This window comes from Oncorhynchus nerka, linkage group LG28 (assembly GCF_034236695.1).
Source record: "Oncorhynchus nerka isolate Pitt River linkage group LG28, Oner_Uvic_2.0, whole genome shotgun sequence".
Lineage (NCBI taxonomy): Eukaryota > Metazoa > Chordata > Actinopteri > Salmoniformes > Salmonidae > Oncorhynchus > Oncorhynchus nerka.
This window is the reverse complement of record NC_088423.1, coordinates 7,070,926-7,089,071: the sequence shown is the minus strand read 5'-3', so window position 1 is coordinate 7,089,071 and position 18,146 is coordinate 7,070,926. Positions and strand designations below refer to the sequence as shown.

Genomic DNA, 18,146 nt, shown 5'->3' with positions numbered 1-18,146 from the left:
GGCTAACGCCACTGCCACGAAGCTAGCACCAGTTAGCCATGAGCCAGGCACATCTCCCGGCTAGCAAACTAAATTCCACAATACCTCTTTCGCCATCTGGCTTGGATTCTCTGTTGACACGGCGCCTCGCCTCACCACCACGACTGGTCTGCCGACGAATACTCCATCCGCTGTGCCTTCATCCGGCCTCCATCGGAGCAGACGCTCCTACTAGACTAGGGCTACTAACTTTAAACGCCGTGTCGCCCGCGTGCTAGCATAGTGGCGGCTTACCTGTTCCATCTACTGCTGCCCCCTGGACACTATGATCACTTGGCTACATAGCTGATGCCTGCTGGACTGTCCATTAATCACGGTACTCCATTCTGTTTATTTATTTTATCTGTCGGCCCCAGCCGCGAACTCAGGCTCTGTGTGTAGTTAATCCGACCCTCTCTGCCTAGTCATCGCCATTTTACCTGCTGTTTTTGTGTTAGATGATTAGCTGTTGTTGTCTCACCTGTTGTTTTAGCTAGCTCTCCCAATCAACACCTGGGATTACTTTATGCCTCGCTATATGTCTCTCTCAAATGTCAATATGCCTTGTATACTGTTGTTCAGGTTAGTTATCATTGTTTTAGTTTACAATGGAGCCCCTAGTTCCACTCTTCATACCTCTGATACCTCCTTTGTCCCACCTCCCACACATGCGGTGATCTCACCCATTACAACCAGCATGTCCAGAGATACAACCTCTCTTATCATCACCCAGTGCCCGAGCTTACCTCCGCTGTACCTGCACCCCACCATACCCCTGTCTGCGCATTATGCCCTGAATATATTCTACCACGCCCAGAAATCTTTGTCCCCAACACTCTAGGCGACCAGTTTTGATAGCCTTTAGCCGCACCCTCATCCTACTCCTCCTCTGTTCCGCGGGTGATGTGGAGGTAAACCCAGGCCCTGCATGTCCCCAGGCACCCTCATTTGTTGACTTCTGTGATCGAAAAAGCCTTGGTTTCATGCATGTCAACATCAGAAGCCTCCTCCCTAAGTTTGTTTTACTGACTGCTTTAGCACACTCTGCCAACCCTGATGTCCTTGCTGTGTCTGAATTCTGGCTTAGGAAGGCCACCAAAAATTCTGAGATTTCCATACCCAACTATAACATTTTCCGTCAAGATAGAACTGCCAAAGGGGGAGTTGCAGTCTACTGCAGAGATAGCCTGCAAAGTAATGTCATACTTCCCAGGTCCATACCCAAACAGTTCGAACTTCTAATTTTAAAAATTAATCTCAGAAATAAGTCTCTCACTGTTGCCGCCTGCTACCCCCCCCCCCCCCCCTCAGCTCCCAGCTGTGCCCTGGACACCATTTGTGAATTGATCGCCCCCCATCTAGCTTCAGAGTTTGTTCTGTTAGGTGACCTAAACTGGTATATGCTTAACACCCCGGCAGTCCTACAATCTAAGATAGATGCCCTCAATCTCACACAAATCATCAAGGAACCCACCAGGTACAACCCTAAATCTGTAAACATGGGCACCCTCATAGACATTATCCTGACTAACTGGCCCTCCAAATACACCTCCGCTGTCTTCAATCAGGATCTCAGCGATCACTGCCTCATTGCCTGTATCCGCTACGGGTCCGCAGTCAAACGACCACCCCTCATCACTGTCAAACGCTCCCTAAAACACTTCTGCGAGCAGGCCTTTCAAATCAACCTGGCCCGGGTATCCTGGAAGGATATTGACCTCATCCCGTCAGTTGAGGATGCCTGGTCATTCTTTAAAATTAACTTCCTCACCATCTTAGATAAGCATGCTCCGTTCAAAAAATACAGAACTAAGAACAGATATAGCCCCTGGTTCATTCCAGACCTGACTAAAGCACCTTATACCACCCACCACTGCAACCCATATGCTCTAGTCGGCTGGCCCTAGCTACATATTTGTCGCCAGACCCACTGGCTCTAGGTCATCTACAAGTCCATGCTAGGTAAAGCTCCACCTTATCTCAGTTCACTGGTCACGATGGCAACACCCACCCGTAGCACGCGCTCCAGCAGGTGTATCTCACTGATCATCTCTAAAGCCAACACCTCATTTGGCCGCCTTTCCTTCCAGTTCTCTGCTGCCTGTGACTGGAACGAATTGCAAAAATCGTTGAAGTTGGAGACTTTTATCTCCCTCACCAACTTTAAACATTTGCTATCTGAGCAGCTAACCGATCGCTGCAGCTGTACATAGTCCATCGGTAAATAGCCCACCCAATTTACCTACCTCACCCCCATACTGTTTTTATTTATTTACTTTTCTGCTCTTTTGCACACCAGTATCTCTACTTGCACATGACCATCTGATCATTTATCACTCCAGTGTTAATCTGCTAAATTGTAATTATTCGCCTACCTCCTCATGCCTTTTGCACACAATGTATATAGACTCTTTTTTTTCCTTTTTTCTTTTTTTTAATACTGTGTTATTGACTTGTTTACTCCATGTGTAACTCTGTGTTGTTGTCTGTTCACACTGCTATGCTTTATCTTGGCCAGGTCGCAGTTGTAAATGAGAACTTGTTCTCAACTAGCCTACCTGGTTAAATAATGGTGAAATAAAAATAAATAAAATAAAAATGGGACCAACATGTTGCGTTTATATTTTTGTTCAGTGAACAATACAAAACATACACATACAAAAGACAACATACAAAAAAACATCAACAACATCACTCCTGCTCAGACCCACCTACTCTCTCTCACCCTTATCTCCATGCCTGCACCACTCTCCGCTATGTCTTCAAATTGCACCATTTTATTCCTCTCTGTCGCCTATGCTTTTTCCATATTTAGATAATGAAGTATATGATCTTTCCATTGTCTTAACGATGGAGGATTGGTCGATTTACAGTTTTTAAGTATACGTTTTTTCAAGATAATTGCAGAGAAGAGTATCGTCCAACCTATCGGGTATCTCATTGCACCCTCATATGACGTCTTCGAATATGCAGACAGATGGATTAAAAGTGAATTTACATTGTAATACTCCTGACAGCCAAATTTCTAACTCTACCTAACTCCATAAATCCTCGGCTTAGTCTGTCTTTCAATCCAAGGCCCTCTTGTGGTTTTCAGTTATTTTGCAGAATGAATATTCTGTCATCCCTCAAAGCAACACCTCCAGACAATCAGGTAATTACAGCAGGTTTGAGGCTAATATCTGCCAATACGTCACCAGGTGGCCTGAAAAAACAAGCCTATGTGGAGAGACACAGGAATGCTACAAATATATAGATAAATGACTTGATAGATGTACTGTGGGAGTCATCTTTGAGTTCCAGGATGAACTGTTTGTATTTAGTGCTCATTCTGTTGTTGACAGATGTGACCCTGTGCTAACAAGGCTCCGGAGCCAATATCCTCCCTTCCATCTGGTCAGGACAGCCTCAAACAGCCAATTGAGCAGCTCAGTCTGGACGGAGCTATGAACATAACAAAGACAGTCTGTGATTGGACATTCTCTCTTCATCAGCCAAAAACAGCTTAGTTAGGTCCTAAGATTCCCTCAGTCTCTGGCTGGGGAACAGGATCCATTTCCTAAAGGGATCAGAGGCACCATCTTGGCCTGACTTCAATGAGGTGTGCCTCCATCCGTTGGAGATGGAGATGTCGAACCTCAGGCACCTTAGTCAAGCTCTGTTGTCCTGCTTGATATGGATGGTGGTGTCCGGCCTCCTCGGGCCAGAGTTTAACTGACATATGTGACTGACCACAGCCTGTTATACTGTGCTTGTGTCCATGAGCTGGTGGCCTGTGGTGTTATCAAACCCAGAGAGTGTACCTGTAGGAACCACCTGTTCTCTGTGCTGCACCGGGCAATCAGCTCCAGTTTAGATGGCACTAATGGCCATTGGCGCAGACTCAAGATGGCGCTGACAGAGAGGGCTGTCTCGCTTCTAGTCCTTAAGAAACTTTGCAGTATTTTGTTTTTTATGTATTATATATTATGTATTAATCTTAAGTGTTATTACAAGCATTTCGCTACACTCGCAATAACATTTGCTGACCATGTGTATGTGACCAATAACATTTGATTTGATAGTGCAAATAAGACTCTTGACCGTCTGGTACACGTGCCCGCTCAACGTGGCCCTCCTGCTGAACAACGCAGAGGTGTGGCATCTCACACGGATCAAGTGCAAATCTGTAGGAGACAAGCCAGCCTTCTCGGACTCTTTCACAGTACATCATCTGCAGAGGCTGACTGTGTCATACACCTTGTGGCTGTCTGGCCAGACACATGACATCATAATGGGGAGGGACGTGGGTGCACCTTACTACAAAGAGGCCAGGCTAGGGATCATCCACAGCTCAGTGCTGCTGGGAGAATCCAATGTGAAGGCCTATACCATTCAAACCAACATAGACAGCAATGTGTCCTCCCTTCCCCAGATCTCTAAACTCAAGCTACCAGAGACTTCCTGTATATTTGTAACTTTTATATACTAATGCAGATTACTTTTTCTTTGCTAACATTGCCAATGTACCTAACATTGCACACAGTTGCAGACATAGGTAGTGGCAATCTTCATAATCACTGTTGACCAAATAGAATGTTTCTCCTTTTGGTCATTTCAATATGATAAGGTCACGATTCAATCATTGCAGATGGTGTATTTTCACAATTTCCATCTAGGAGTGGGTTTGATTTGCACAGCACAATGTCTCACATGGTGCTATTACTTCTTGTTATTTTCACAGTAAGGAAATCAGACAGGAAAACAGGAAGAAACAGTGGGAAGGCTGGACACAGGGATTGAACCCTGTTGTTACCACTACACCACTGCTCTGCACAGATAGTCCCATTACTTTAAAGACAGTATGTTCTGCAGTTATTCCTCTAAACATCAACAGACTTGAAGATGGGAGAACTGAGCTGAGTTGTCCAACACTGGCTCACTGCCATACATGGACCCTGCTTTCCACTGGTGCCAAAAGTCCTGTTCCCCCAAAGGGAGACATGTATGCAGCCTGCTCCTGTCTCTTTCTGCTTGACACTTCATCTTTCTGCTTGACACTTCATCTTTCTGCCAGCATCTCTGTTCGGCGAGTTAAGTTTTTCTACCAGTCAAAAACGTGTGCCTGCTGAGTGCACAGTGCAAGCACATATGAGGGTAATATGAACATGGTTTGATGACAATACCCATAAATTAAGCAATAGAAATCATGCCATTATGACAGGGAACACATCCTGATTGTGTACGGCTTCATGACAGGGAACACATCCTGATTGTATACGGCTTTATGACAGGGAACACATCCTGATTGTGTACGGCTTTATGACAGGGAACACATCCTGATTGTATACGGCTTTATGACAGGGAACACATCCTGATTGTATACGGCTTTATGACAGGGAACACATCCTGATTGTATATGGCTTTATGACAGGGAACACATCCTGATTGTATACGGCTTTATGACAGGGAACACATCCTGATTGTATACGGCTTTATGACAGGGAACACATCCTGATTGTATGCAGCTTTATGACAGGGAACACATCCTGATTGTATATACGGCTTTATGACAGGGAACACATCCTGATTGTGTTTTATGAATAACAGTACATGCATGGCTCCCATGTAAAAGAGACCTTGGTCTCAATAGGACTCCCTGCTTAAATAATACAAATGATGATACACCTCCTAAACTTCAATAGGATTGTGCTCCATCAATGTCTGAAAGAGAGTAAGGGGTTGCAAAGAATCACCACTTGGTGGCAGTGTAGACTTATCTGAACTACGTGGCCAGTCGACACCTGATGGCAGACACTGTCTTAGTGTCAGGAATACAGGCAATCTGTTCCACCAGGGAGAGCAGAAGTCCCAGTACTCCTCTGCATGCCACTCTAGTGTCATCCATTTTAGTTCGCTCAACTGGGTTCAGTGACCACTTGATGTTTCTCCTTGTGGTCCTCTGTAAGTTATTTTACTGGAGAGTAACCATTCAAATAAGGGTTGTGTTTTTTCCACGTTTCAATTTCATGTGACAATAAATATTAAGTTTAGTTGCACAAACACCACATGGTTAAATTGGATTTCCTTTTTGGGGGGTGGATATTAGTAATGGCTTGTATTTGCACAGTTACTAAACTTTTATTACTGGTGACCTGCAAATCACTTATTAATGTATAATAGGGTCTTACTGTGTTAAGGTGTCGATTACACCTGTAGATATATCATGGTATATCATGCTATATCATGCTACAGTATATCATGGTATATCAATAATGTATGTAAAATTATAGGTTTAAAATCTATTTAGGCTATTTTTTTTATTCCAATCAAGTTATTGTCAAGTTAATGTCAGTGTATTGTGTCCTTTCATATAGCATCTTACAACCCACCAACATCTCCAACAGCAGGCCTTTCATATAGCATCTACAACCCACCAACATCTCCAACAGCAGGCCTTTCATATAGTATCTACAACCCACCAACATCTCCAACAGCAGGCCTTTCATATAGCATCTACAACCCACCAACATCTCCAACAGCGGTCCTTTCATATAGTATCTACAACCCACCAACATCTCCAACAGCAGGCCTTTCATATAGTATCTACAACCCACCAACATCTCCAACAGCAGGCCTTTCATATAGTATCTACAACCCACCAACATCTCCAACAGCAGTCCTTTCATATAGCATCTACAACCCACCAACATCTCCAACAGCAGGCCTTTCATATAGTATCTACAACCCACCAACATCTTCAACATCAGGCCTTTCATATAGCATCTACAACCCACCAACATCTCCAACAGCAGTCCTTTCATATAGCATCTACAACCCACCAACATCTCCAACAGCAGGCCTTTCATATAGCATCTACAACCCACCAACATCTCCAACAGCAGGCCTTTCATATAGCATCTACAACCCACCAACATCTCCAACAGCAGGCCTTTCATATAGTATCTACAACCCACCAACATCTCCAACAGCAGTCCTTTCATATAGTATCTACAACCCACCAACATCTCCAACAGCAGTCCTTTCAAATAGCATCTACAACCCACCAACATCTCCAACAGCAGGCCTTTCATATAGTATCTACAACCCACCAACATCTCCAACAGCAGGCCCTTCATATAGTATCTACAACTCACCAACATCTCCAACAGCAGGCCTTTCATATAGTATCTACAACCCACCAACATCTCCAACAGCAGTCCTTTCATATAGTATCTACAACCCACCAACATCTCCAACAGCAGTCCTTTCATATAGTATCTACAACCCACCAACATCTCCAACAGCAGTCCTTTCATATAGCATCTACAACCCACCAACATCTCCAACAGCAAGCCTTTCATATAGCATCTACAACCCACCAACATCTCCAACAGCAAGCCTTTCATATAGCATCTACAACCCACCAACATCTCCAACAGCAGGCCTTTCATATAGCATCTACAACCCACCAACATCTCCAACAGCAGTCCTTTCATATAGTATCTACAACCCACCAACATCTCCAACAGCAAGCCTTTCATATAGCATCTACAACCCACCAACATATCCAACAGCAAGCCTTTCATATAGCATCTACAACCCACCAACATCTCCAACAGCAAGCCTTTCATATAGCATCTACAACCCACCAACATCTCCAACAGCAGGCCTTTCATATAGTATCTACAACCCACCAACATCTCCAACAGCAAGCCTTTCATATAGTATCTACAACCCACCAACATCTCCAACAGCAGTCCTTTCATATAGCATCTACAACCCACCAACATCTCCAACAGCAGGCCTTTCATATAGCATCTACAACCCACCAACATCTCCAACAGCAGGCCTTTCATATAGCATCTACAACCCACCAACATCTCCAACAGCAGGCCTATCATATAGTATCTACAACCCACCAACATCTCCAACAGCAGGCCTTTCATATAGCATCTACAACCCACCAACATCTCCAACAGCAGGCCTTTCATATAGTATCTACAACCCACCAACATCTTCAACATCAGGCCTTTCATATAGCATCTACAACCCACCAACATCTCCAACAGCAAGCCTTTCATATAGCATCTACAACCCACCAACATCTCCAACAGCAGGCCTTTCATATAGCATCTACAACCCACCAACATCTCCAACAGCAAGCCTTTCATATAGTATATACAACCCACCAACATCTCCAACAGCAGTCCTTTCATATAGTATCTACAACCCACCAACATCTCCAACAGCAGGCCTTTCATATAGTATCTACAACCCACCAACATCTCCAACAGCAGGCCTTTCATATAGTATCTACAACCCACCAACATCTCCAACAGCAGGCCTTTCATATAGTATCTACAACCCACCAACATCTCCAACAGCAGTCCTTTCATATAGCATCTACAACCCACCAACATCTCCAACAGCAGTCCTTTCCTATAGTATCTACAACCCACCAACATCTCCAACAGCAGGCCTTTCATATAGTATCTACAACCCACCAACATCTCCAACAGCAAGCCTTTCATATAGCATCTACAACTCACCAACATCTCCAACAGCAGGCCTTTCATGTAGTATCTACAACCCACCAACATCTCCAACAGCAAGCCTTTCATATAGTATCTACAACCCACCAACATCTCCAACAGCAGGCCTTTCATATAGTATCTACAACCCACCAACATCTCCAACAGCAAGCCTTTCATATAGTATCTACAACCCACCAACATCTCCAACAGCAGTCCTTTCATATAGCATCTACAACCCATCAACATCTCCAACAGCAGGCCTTTCATATAGCATCTACAACCCACCAACATCTCCAACAGCAGGCCTTTCATATAGCATCTACAACCCACCAACATCTCCAACAGCAGGCCTATCATATAGTATCTACAACCCACCAACATCTCCAACAGCAGGCCTTTCATATAGCATCTACAACCCACCAACATCTCCAACAGCAGGCCTTTCATATAGTATCTACAACCCACCAACATCTTCAACATCAGGCCTTTCATATAGCATCTACAACCCACCAACATCTCCAACAGCAAGCCTTTCATATAGCATCTACAACCCACCAACATCTCCAACAGCAGGCCTTTCATATAGCATCTACAACCCACCAACATCTCCAACAGCAAGCCTTTCATATAGTATATACAACCCACCAACATCTCCAACAGCAGGCCTTTCATATAGCATCTACAACCCACCAACATCTCCAACAGCAGGCCTTTCATATAGCATCTACAACCCACCAACATCTCCAACAGCGGTCCTTTCATATAGTATCTACAACCCACCAACATCTCCAACAGCAGTCCTTTCAAATAGCATCTACAACCCACCAACATCTCCAACAGCAGGCCTTTCATATAGTATCTACAACCCACCAACATCTCCAACAGCAGGCCTTTCATATAGTATCTACAACTCACCAACATCTCCAACAGCAGGCCTTTCATATAGTATCTACAACCCACCAACATCTCCAACAGCAGTCCTTTCATATAGTATCTACAACCCACCAACATCTCCAACAGCAGTCCTTTCATATAGTATCTACAACCCACCAACATCTCCAACAGCAGTCCTTTCATATAGCATCTACAACCCACCAACATCTCCAACAGCAAGCCTTTCATATAGCATCTACAACCCACCAACATCTCCAACAGCAAGCCTTTCATATAGCATCTACAACCCACCAACATCTCCAACAGCAGGCCTTTCATATAGCATCTACAACCCACCAACATCTCCAACAGCAGTCCTTTCATATAGTATCTACAACCCACCAACATCTCCAACAGCAAGCCTTTCATATAGCATCTACAACCCACCAACATATCCAACAGCAAGCCTTTCATATAGCATCTACAACCCACCAACATCTCCAACAGCAAGCCTTTCATATAGCATCTACAACCCACCAACATCTCCAACAGCAGGCCTTTCATATAGCATCTACAACCCACCAACATCTCCAACAGCAGGCCTTTCATATAGCATCTACAACCCACCAACATCTCCAACAGCAGGCCTATCATATAGTATCTACAACCCACCAACATCTCCAACAGCAGGCCTTTCATATAGCATCTACAACCCACCAACATCTCCAACAGCAGGCCTTTCATATAGTATCTACAACCCACCAACATCTTCAACATCAGGCCTTTCATATAGCATCTACAACCCACCAACATCTCCAACAGCAAGCCTTTCATATAGCATCTACAACCCACCAACATCTCCAACAGCAGGCCTTTCATATAGCATCTACAACCCACCAACATCTCCAACAGCAAGCCTTTCATATAGTATATACAACCCACCAACATCTCCAACAGCAGTCCTTTCATATAGTATCTACAACCCACCAACATCTCCAACAGCAGGCCTTTCATATAGTATCTACAACCCACCAACATCTCCAACAGCAGGCCTTTCATATAGTATCTACAACCCACCAACATCTCCAACAGCAGGCCTTTCATATAGTATCTACAACCCACCAACATCTCCAACAGCAGTCCTTTCATATAGCATCTACAACCCACCAACATCTCCAACAGCAGTCCTTTCCTATAGTATCTACAACCCACCAACATCTCCAACAGCAGGCCTTTCATATAGTATCTACAACCCACCAACATCTCCAACAGCAAGCCTTTCATATAGCATCTACAACTCACCAACATCTCCAACAGCAGGCCTTTCATGTAGTATCTACAACCCACCAACATCTCCAACAGCAAGCCTTTCATATAGTATCTACAACCCACCAACATCTCCAACAGCAGGCCTTTCATATAGTATCTACAACCCACCAACATCTCCAACAGCAGGCCTTTCATATAGCATCTACAACCCACCAACATCTCCAACAGCAGGCCTTTCATATAGTATCTACAACCCACCAACATCTCCAACAGCAGGCCTTTCATATAGTATCTACAACCCACTAACATCTCCAACAGCAGTCCTTTCATATAGTATCTACAACCCACCAACATCTCCAACAGCAGGCCTATCATATAGTATCTACAACCCACCAACATCTCCAACAGCAGTCCTTTCATATAGCATCTACAACCCACCAACATCTCCAACAGCAGGCCTTTCATATAGTATCTACAACCCACCAACATCTCCAACAGCAGGCCTTTCATATAGTATCTACAACCCACCAACATCTCCAACAGCAGGCCTTTCATATAGCATCTACAACCCACCAACATCTCCAACAGCAGTCCTTTGATCCTGACACGTCTTCATTAAGAGGTTTCTTCCACAAAGACATGGACATGTTGTGATATTAATGCCATTTCATAGATGTTTGTTGAGCGCTTTGCACAGCAGCATTCTTGTGTTGTTGCTATGGACGGGAATTGTTGAATATCATGTCACACATAACATTACATTGACCCTCCCTGCTGGGCTGTGAACTGACTCCATGGTCACTGTGACATTTACCGTGGCAACTGGGGGCTGGGAAATAGACCGAGGCAGAAACAATTATTCCTGTCAGGCTTTAACTGCCTGACTACGTCTCCTGCCCTGGCTGTCGCCTTGCTCTTTGAGAAAGTATTCTGGTGTCATTGAGACAGCCCTCTTTTAAAGGACCTAGCTGTATGGTGACCTTAAGTTTCTTTTCATATGTATTCCCATGATGTTATTGACATATCAACACATTATATGTGAACATATCAGAAATTTTGGCAAATATATGATGTCATTGCCATTATAGATCAATAACAACAACTGTTGATAATGGTGTCTCCCCATTTACTAACAGTACAAACCTGTACTGTCAAATGTTATTATTTTCCAGTATGCAATTACTTATCCACAATTAATACAAAAAAATATAGATGTCACACCCTCACCTGCTCTGGCGGAGCAGTTGCCGTACCAGGCGGTGATACAGCCCGCCAGGATGCTCTCGATTGTGCATCTGTAGAAGTGTGTGTGTGCTTTTGGTGACAAGCCGAATTTCTTCAGCCTCCTGAGGTTGAAGAGGCGCTACTGCACCTTCTTCACCACAATGCTGTCTGTGTGGGTGGACCAATTCAGTTTGTCTGTGATGTGTACGCCGAGGAACTTAAAACTTACTACCCTCTCCACTACTGTTCCACCGATGTGGATAGGGGGGTGTTCCCTCTGCTGTTTCCTGAAGTCCACAATCATCTCCTTAGTTTTGTTGACGTTGAGTGTGAGGTTATTTTCCTGACACCACACTCCGAGGGCCCTCACCTCCTCCCTGTAGGCCGTCTCGTCGTTGTTGGTAATCAAGCCTACCACTGTTGTGTCGTCCGCAAACTTGATGATTGAGTTGGAGGCGTGCGTGGCCACACAGTCGTGGGTGAACAGGGAGTACAGGAGAGGGCTCAGAACACACCCTTGTGGGGCCCCAGTGTTGAGGATCAGCGGGGTGGAGATGTTGTTGCCTACCCTCACCACCTGGGGGCGGCCCGTCAGGAAGTCCAGTACCCAGTTGCACAGGGCGGGGTCGAGACCCAGGGTCTCGAGCTTGATGACGAGCTTGGAGGGTACTATGGTGTTAAATGCCGAGCTGTAGTCGATGAACAGCATTCTCACATAGGTATTCCTCTTGTCCAGATGGGTTAGGGCAGTGTGCAGTGTGGTTGAGATTGCATCGTCTGTGGACCTATTTGGGCGGTAAGCAAATTGGAGTGGGTCTAGGGTGTCAGGTAGGGTGGAGGTGATATGGTCCTTGACTAGTCTCTCAAGGCACTTCGTGATGACGGAAGTGAGTGCTACGGGGCGTTAGTCGTTTAGCTCAGTTACCTTAGCTTTCTTGGGAACAGGAACAATGGTGGCCCTCTTGAAGCATGTGGGAACAGCAGACTGGGATAGGGATTGATTGAATATGTCCGTAAACACACCAGCCAGCTTGTCTGCGCATGCTCTGAGGGCGTGGCTGGGGATGCCGTCTGGGCCTGCAGCCTTGCGAGGGTTAACACGTTTAAATGTTTTACTCATGTAGGCTGCAGTGAAGGAGAGTCCGCATGTTTTGGTTGCGGGCTGTGTCAGTGGCACTGTATTGTCCTCAAAGCGGGCAAAAAAGTTATTTAGTCTGCCTGGAAGCAAGACATCCTGGTCCGTGACGGGGCTGGTTTTCTTTTTGTAATCCGTGATTGACTGTAGACGCTGCCACATACCTCTTGTGTCTGAGCCGTTGAATTGAGATTCTACTTTGTCTCTATACTGACGCTTAGCTTGTTTGATTGCCTTGCGGAGGGAATAGCTACACTGTTTGTATTCGGTCATGTTTCCGGTCACCTTGCCCTGATTAAAAGCAGTGGTTCGCGCTTTCAGTTTCACGCGAATGCTGCCATCAATCCACGGTTTCTGGTTTGGGAATATTTTAATCATTGCTATGGGAACGACATCTTCAACGCACGTTCTAATGAACTCGCACACCGAATCAGCGTATTCGTCAATGTTGTTGTTTGACGCAATTCCAAACATATCCCAGTCCACGTGATGGAAGAAGTCTGGAGTGTGGAATCAGATTGGTCGGACCAGCGTTGAACAGACCTCAGCGCGGGAGCTTCTTGTTTTAGTTTCTGTCTGTACGCCGGGAGCAACAAAATGGAGTCGTGGTCAGCTTTTCCGAAAGGAGAGCGGGGCAGGGCCTTATATGCGTCACGGAAGTTAGAATAGCAATGATCCAAGGTTTTTCCAGCCCTGGTTGCGCAATCGATATGCTGATACAATTTAGGGTATTAGCCTTGTTAAAATCCCCAGCTACAATGAATGCAGCCTCAGGATATATGGATTCCAGTTTGCAAAGAGTCAAATAAAGTTTGTTCAGAGCCATCGATGTGTCTGCTTGGGGGGGAATATTTACAGCTGTGATTGTAATCGAAGAGAATTCCCTTGGTAGATAATGAGGTCGACATTTGATTGTGAGGAATTCTAAATCAGGTGAACAGAATGACTTGAGTTCCTCTATGTTGTTGTGACCACACCACGTCTCGTTAACCATGAATCATACGCCCCCGCCCCTCTTCTTACCATAAAGATGTTTGTTTCTGTCGGCGCGATGCGCGGAGAAACCAGCTGGCTGCACCGACTCCGATAGCGTCTCTCCAGTGAGCCATGTTTCCGTGAAGCAAAGAACGTTACAGTCTCTGATGTCCCTCTGGAATGCTACCCTTGCTCGGATTTCATCAACCTTGTTGTCAAGAGACTGGACATTGGCGAGAAGTTTTACGAAGTCGTTTTTTTGGGTCGCCGGCTGGGATCCATTCCGTTGTCCTGGATGAAAGGCAGAACACAGGATCCGCTTAGCGAAAGTTGGGCTTGAGGGCTTAAGAACATCCCTTATAACCCTTTATAAACGGTACTTCTAGCCTTTACAAATCCATACTCTCTACTGTTTGTTGCCACAGCAATGAAACCAAGAAAGGGACTGGGTCCCAGTCTCTGTTTAACCAATGGCCAGTGCTCTTAATGTCCTGTTGGATATGGTAGCTGGGAGAACCAGGAGCCCTGTCGCTGCTCTGCAGACTAGGATGACACAATCCAACTTCCCTATCAGCTCCCCTGCCTGCTGGAGACAAAGGTATCTGCAGGCTCTGAGTGAAACACACAGACTTGCAAACTGTGGTGATTTTGTTCCCAAAGCCAGGGGATGTGGGCCGGGTGACAATAGGGCCCCAAGTAGAGGGCTGCCTCACCCCGGAGAGACGCTTCAGCCCTGTGGCGCTTCTGCCAAGCGGGACACTTGTGGCTGTGGGAGGGAGGGAGGGGTATGGAGGGAGGATGATGGAGGGAGGGAGGGAGATGGAGGGGGAGGTTGATAAGATATTATGAGAAAGAGTAGAGTCAGTAGGCAGCGATTTTGCATCAGGCTTTAAAAATAATGTTTCATACTATTTTAGCCACTTCATATGTCTATACTGTATTCTAGTCAAGTCCATCCTATTTAATTATTGCTGTACATATACTATTCTATCTATCCTACGTATTGTTCAGATATACTACATATTCTATTCACATACTGTCCATAATGTATATACATCCCATCACACATGTGTATATATATATACATATATATATGTGTAACCATAAACAATTAATGAACATGCACCTGTGGAACGGTCATTAAGACACTAACAGCTTACAGACGGTAGGCAATTAAGGTTACAGTTATGAAAACTTAGGACACTAAGGAGGCCATTCTACTGACTCTGAAAAACATCAAAAGAAAGATGCCCAGTGTCCCTGCTCATCTGCGTGAATGTGCCTTAGGCATATTGTAAGGACGCATGAGGACTGCAGATGTGGCCAGGCAATAAATTGCAAAGTCTGTATTGTGAGACGCCTAAAACAGAGCTACAGGGAGACAGGACAGACAGCTGATCGTCCTCGCAGTGGCAGACCACATGTTACAACACCTGCACAGGATCGGTACATCCGAACATCACACCTGCGGGACAGGTACAGGATGGCAACAACAACTGCCCGAGTTACACCAGGAACGCACAATCCCTCCATCAGTGCTCAGACGGTCTGCAATAGGCTGAGTGAGGCTGGACTGAGGGCTTGTAGGCCTGTTGTAAGGCAGGTCCTCACCAGACATTACCGGCAACAACGTTGCCTATGGGCACAAACCCACCATTGCTGGACCAGACAGGACTGGCAAAAAGTGCTCTTCACAGACGAGTCACAGTTTTGTCTCACCATGGGTGATGGTCGTATTCACGTTTATCGTCGAAGGAGTGAGCGTTACACCGAGGCCTGTACTCTGGAGCGGGATCGATTTGGAGGTGGAGGGTCTGTTATGGTCTGTGGCGGTGTGTCACAGTATCATCAGACTGAGCATGTTGTCATTGCAATCAATCAACACTGTGTGTTACAGGGAAGACATCCTCCTCCCTCATGTGGTACCCTTCCTGCAGGCTCATCCTGACATGACCCTCCAGCATGACAATGCCACCAGCCAGACTGCTCAATCTGTGCGTGATTTCCTGCAAGACAGGAATGTCACTGTTCTGCCATGGCCAGCGACGAGCCCGGATTTCAATCCCATTGAGCACGTCTGGGACCTGTTGGATCGGAGGGTGAGGGCTAGGGCCATTCCCCCCAGAATTGTCCGGGAACTTGCAGGTGTCTTGGTGGAAGAGTTGGGTAACATCTCACAGCAAGAACGGGAAATCTGGTGCAGTCCATGAGGAGGAGATGCTCTGCAGTACTTAATGCAGCTGGTGGCCACACCAGATACTGTTATTTTTAATTTTTACCCCCCCCTTTGTTCAGGGACACATTATTCCATTTCTGTTAGTCACATGTCTGTGGAACTTGTTCAGTTTTTGTCTGAGTTGTTGAATCTTATGTTCATACAAATATTTACGCATGTTAAGTTTGCTGAAAATAAACGTAGTTGACAGTGAGAGGACGTTTCTTTTTTTGCTGAGTTTATATACAGTACCAGTCAAAAGTTTGGACACACCTACTCATTCCAGGGTTTTTCTTTATTTTTACTATTTTCTACAATGTAGAATAATAGTGAAAACATCAAAACAAAGAAATAACACATATGAAATCATTTAGTAATCCCAAAAGTGTTAAACAAATCAAAATACTGTATATTTGACATTCTTCAAAGTAGCCACCCTTTGCCTTGATGACAGCTTTGCACACTCACGCTTCATAAGGAATGCTTTTTCAACAGTCTTGAAGGAGTTCCCACATATACTGAGCACTTGTTGGCTACTTCCCTTCACTCTGCGGTCCAACTCATCACAAACCATCTCAATTCGGTTCAGGTCGGGTGATTGTGGAGGCCAGGTCATCTGATGCAACACTCCATCACTCTTCTTGGTCAAATAGCCCTTACACAGCCTAGAGGTGTGTTTTGGGTCATTGTCTTCCTGAAAAACAAATGATAGTCCCACTAAGCGCAAACCAGATAGGATGGCGTATCACTGCAGATTGCTGTGGTAGCATGCTGGTTAAGAGTGCCTTGAATTCTAAATAAATCACAGACGGTCTCACCAGCAAAGCACCCCCACACCATCACACCTCCTCCTCCATGGTTCTCGGAGGGAACCACACATGCGGAGATCATCCGTTCACATACTCTACGTCTCAAAATGACAATGTTGTTGCATCCAAAAATCTAAAATTTGGACTCCTCAGACCAAAGACCAGATTTCCATCGGTCTAATGTCCCTTGCTCGTGTTTCTTGGCCCAAGCAAGTCTCTTCTTCTTATTGGTGTCCTTTTAGTAGGGGTTTCTTTGCAGCAATTTGACCATGAAGCCCTGATTCACGCAGTCTCCTTTGAACAGTTGATATTGAGATGTGTCTGTTACTTGAACTTTGTGAAGCATTTATTTGGGCTGTAATCTGAGGTGCAGATAACTCTAATGAACTTACCCTCTGCAGCAGAGGTAACTCTGCGTCTTCCTTTCCTGTGGCGGTCCTCATGAGAGCCAGTTTCATCATAGCGCTTGATGGTTTTTACAATTGCACTTGAAGAAACTTTCGAAAATCTTGAAATGTTCTGTGTTGACTGACCTTCATGTCTTAAAGTAATGATAGACTGTCATTTCTCTTTGCTTATTTGAGCTGTTTTTGACATAATATGGACTTGGTCTTTTACCAAATAGGGACATCTTCTGTATACCACCACTACCTTGTCACAACACAACTGACTGGCTCAAACGCATTAACCTCACTAGGGTATGTGGGACGCTAGCGTAGTCGAGCATCTTTTCGTGACAAATATCTTGTTTAAAACGGGAACGTTTTTCATCCAAAAATTAAAATAGCACCCCCTATATCCAACCACGGTGTCAGATTTCAATAAGGCTTTACGGTGAAAGCATACCCTACAATTACTTGAGAACATCGCCCAGCAGACAAATCATTACAAACTGTAACCAGCCAAGTAGAAGAGTTACACAAGTCAGAAATAGAGAAAACGAATCGCTTACCTTTGATGATCTTCATATGGTTGCACTCAGAAGACATTCATTTACTCAATAAATGTTTGTTTTGTTCGATAAAGTCTCTTTATATCCAAAAACCTCTGTTTTATTTGCACGTTTTCTTCAGTAATCTACAGGTTCAAACGCAGTCACAATAGGCAGACAA

General features: G+C 45.0%; 1 protein-coding gene across 1 annotated transcript; it reads left to right on the top strand.

Annotated features, from left to right (window-relative positions):
* Nucleotides 1-3,906: 3,906 nt before the first annotated feature.
* si:ch73-52p7.1 (uncharacterized protein LOC100321084 homolog) lies at nt 3,907-4,489 on the top strand. Its single transcript, XM_065013217.1, has 2 exons — nt 3,907-3,958; nt 4,083-4,489. Exons 1-2 carry the CDS (start codon nt 3,907-3,909, stop codon nt 4,487-4,489), a joined length of 459 nt encoding a protein of 152 aa, XP_064869289.1.
* Nucleotides 4,490-18,146: the final 13,657 nt, after the last annotated feature.